General features: G+C 35.3%; 1 protein-coding gene across 1 annotated transcript; it reads right to left on the bottom strand.

Annotated features, from left to right (window-relative positions):
• LOC126855693 (uncharacterized) lies at positions 1 to 603 on the bottom strand. The gene has a single exon (XM_050603562.1). The coding sequence runs from the start codon at positions 601 to 603 to the stop codon at positions 1 to 3; it is 603 nt and encodes a 200-aa protein (XP_050459519.1).
• Positions 604 to 3,109: the final 2,506 nt, after the last annotated feature.

The raw sequence follows: 3,109 nt of genomic DNA, 5'->3' as shown, positions 1-3,109 counted from the left end.
TCATTTCGCCACCTGTGATCCAGATGTCCAACTGTCCATCCATCTTTTTGGGGGTCTTCCTGGAGGTCTTCTGAAGCTCAGTTTTCCATCTCTCGCTATTCTCGCCATCCTTTCCTCCCCCATCCTGGATACATGTTCATTCCATCCTCGTCTCCTCTGCCTTACACATCGGATAATATCTTGGACGCCGCAGGTTTCCCTGATCGCCACGTTGGGTACTCTGTCCCTGAGTGTGTACCCCGCAATGGCTCGGAGAGTCCGCATCTCTGTCGTGCGGACCATGCTTTTGGTTTTTCTGATGTCTGCTCTGATCTCCGCAGCATACGTCATAATTGGTCGGACGCAGGTTTTATAGATCTTTACTTTGGCTTCCCTCTTCATGTGTTTGTTCCGCCAAATGATTTCTTTTAGGCACCCAGATATTCTTGCCGCCTTGTCGATCTGGCCCTGGACCTCCTTCTTTCTGTCCTGATTAGAGAATATTTCTACCCCCAGATATTTGAACGACAAGACCTGTTCTATGATTTCATCGTTTACGGCCAGCTTACACCTGATGGGTTTCTTTGCGATGACGAGGGATTTGGTCTTCGGCACTGAGATCATCATGTTATATCGTGTCGCCGTCAAGTAGAATTGGTGTAGCAGTTTTTACAGCTCATCCTCGTTCTCGGAGATTAGCACTGCGTCGTCGGCATTGCACAGTATGGTCAATTCTCCTTTGTCTGTTCTGAGTCCGCATCCCGCCCTCCTTACGTCGGCTATTATCTTGTTGCATTTATATGTAATATTATTTATTATATTTATTTAATACATATTTATTATATGTATAAATATATATTAAAATAATATAATAAATATATTATATTTGTATAATATATTTATACTTATTTATTTTATTATATTTATTTGTTTATTTATTTATTTAATTATTTTATATTATATATATTATATATTATTTATATATAAAATATTATATATTATATTGTTACGTCCGGTAGACTTCACGAATATTTTTTTGTGTGTTTCTTTTACTAATATATAAATTATTACGTTCGGCAGACTGCACGATTGTTTGTTGTCTTTCACCGAAAATTTGTTAGTGACATAAATTTACGTTCTAAGAATTAGTCTACGTTTGATAGAAACAATAAGCAGACGAAGTCTGGGAAGCGAAACTGTGTAATCTCGCTGTCGAAAGTCAACTATAAAACGGATCAATAAATTTAAACGTTACAACTCACTCTGAAGACTCGAGAATTTTTAAACAGAAGATAACAGACAGTCAAGCACTAGAAATTTTAAACCATGACAAACAGATACTCGAGCTCAAGTTCGGATATCAGACCCAAGAATTTTAAATTAAAAAATAAACAGAGCACAAAAACAATGATCCACTGATAATCGGAGTTGAAACTCGCGACATTTGACACCGCGTGCTCGGTTGCCAGACCACCCTCTTATGTTATCTGTTTAACATAAATTTTAAGTAAAATGTCAACTTAGCTGATTATAGCAAACTGTGCATGACTCAATCCGTAAAACGAAAGCCTCACTTTTACTTGATAGCAACTATTCTCCATTGGTCGAAACTCAGTCTTATAAACAAAGATCTTCACCAATACCTACGATTTAAAAACTTAAAGGAACGCCGTAGGAAAAACCGGAGGGCGTGATTAGAAAAAACTATTCGTTAAAATAAATTAATAGACCAATGGAGAGGAGGAGCAAAATGCTTAATATATGCCGGATAGAACAACGCGACATACTCTCTGACGTTCTTTCTTCGTTAAAAAATTACCCATCTTCTGATTGCACTCCGAGTTATATTTCCTTAAATTTTATCACGGTGCATCTTGCGTTTTACAAAGTGTTTTAAAAATGTTATAAAGACTTTACGTTGTAAAAACTATCCAGTGAAAGAACTAAGAATTTATAGATTGTGCTGAGAGAATCAACCTCCATCCGATGAGCTTGTGAATCAAGGTGTACCGCTAAACCATATTTTATAGGACAAATATTATCGCACTCTATAAATAGTAAGTGCTTAAATTTTTCGATTAATTAGTTCAAAATAATTCTTGGGTATAACAATCTAATCACTTTTACCGTATGTTTTTGAAATATTACGATTAACGATTTAAAATTATTAACGAAATTGAATTATTATGATATTTCTCTTCTACTTACCAAATTTCCGGTATTATATTCCTCTTCTCTTATCAGTCACTAAGGGTCGTTCGCATTTCGCAGAGCTATCCGTGACTTTCTATCAGTCACTAAGGGTCGTTCGCATTTTGCAGAGCTACCCGTGACTTTCTATCAGTCACTTAGGATCGTTCGCATTTTGCAGAGCTACCCGTGACTTTCTCTCAGTCATTAAGGGTCGTTCGCATTTCGCAGAGCTACCCGTGACTTTTTATCAGTCACTTGAGATTGTTCGCATTTCGCAGAGTTATCCGTGACCTTCTATCAGTTACTTAGGATCTTTCACATTTCGCAGAGCTACCCGCGACTTTCTATCAGTCACTGAGGATCGTTCGCATTTCGCAATACTACCCGTGATTTTTCTATCCGTCGCCAAAGATCGTACGCATTCCCCAGAGCGACCCGCAATTTAATTTAATCTTTTCATGACTTCTGTCTCACATAATTATATAAAATTTATATAAAACCCAAATACATATATATCAAATTAATATAAATTAATAAATATTACATTGAATAAAAATCTATTAGAAAAAATATAAAATCGAGCATTTATTCTAAAATCTAACGATTAAAATAGTGAATTGTCAAGACTAACATTATTTTCTCTTTTTTAAACAAATCCCAAGAATTATTTCAGATTTTCTTATATCGCTAAACTTTTTTTTTATTTTCTTTTATTATTATTATTATATCCTCCCTTAGTGGAAGGAGTAATCCAAAAGCGATCCTCCCGTGCGTCGGTAAAACGCGCGCGTAACCTTCGGAATAGACGGCTTAGGAAGAAAGTAAATTCATAATCAAAATATGTCAGCTATATTTAATTGTATGCATATTATATTTATAAATATATGTTTTTGATAATATATTTATTTATGGAACTACTTTATTAATGATTAATTTT

The sequence above is a fragment of the Cataglyphis hispanica genome, chromosome 16 (assembly GCF_021464435.1).
Source record: "Cataglyphis hispanica isolate Lineage 1 chromosome 16, ULB_Chis1_1.0, whole genome shotgun sequence".
Classification (NCBI taxonomy): domain Eukaryota; kingdom Metazoa; phylum Arthropoda; class Insecta; order Hymenoptera; family Formicidae; genus Cataglyphis; species Cataglyphis hispanica.
Note: the sequence above shows the minus strand (reverse complement) of the source record. Positions and strands in the feature narration are given on the sequence as shown.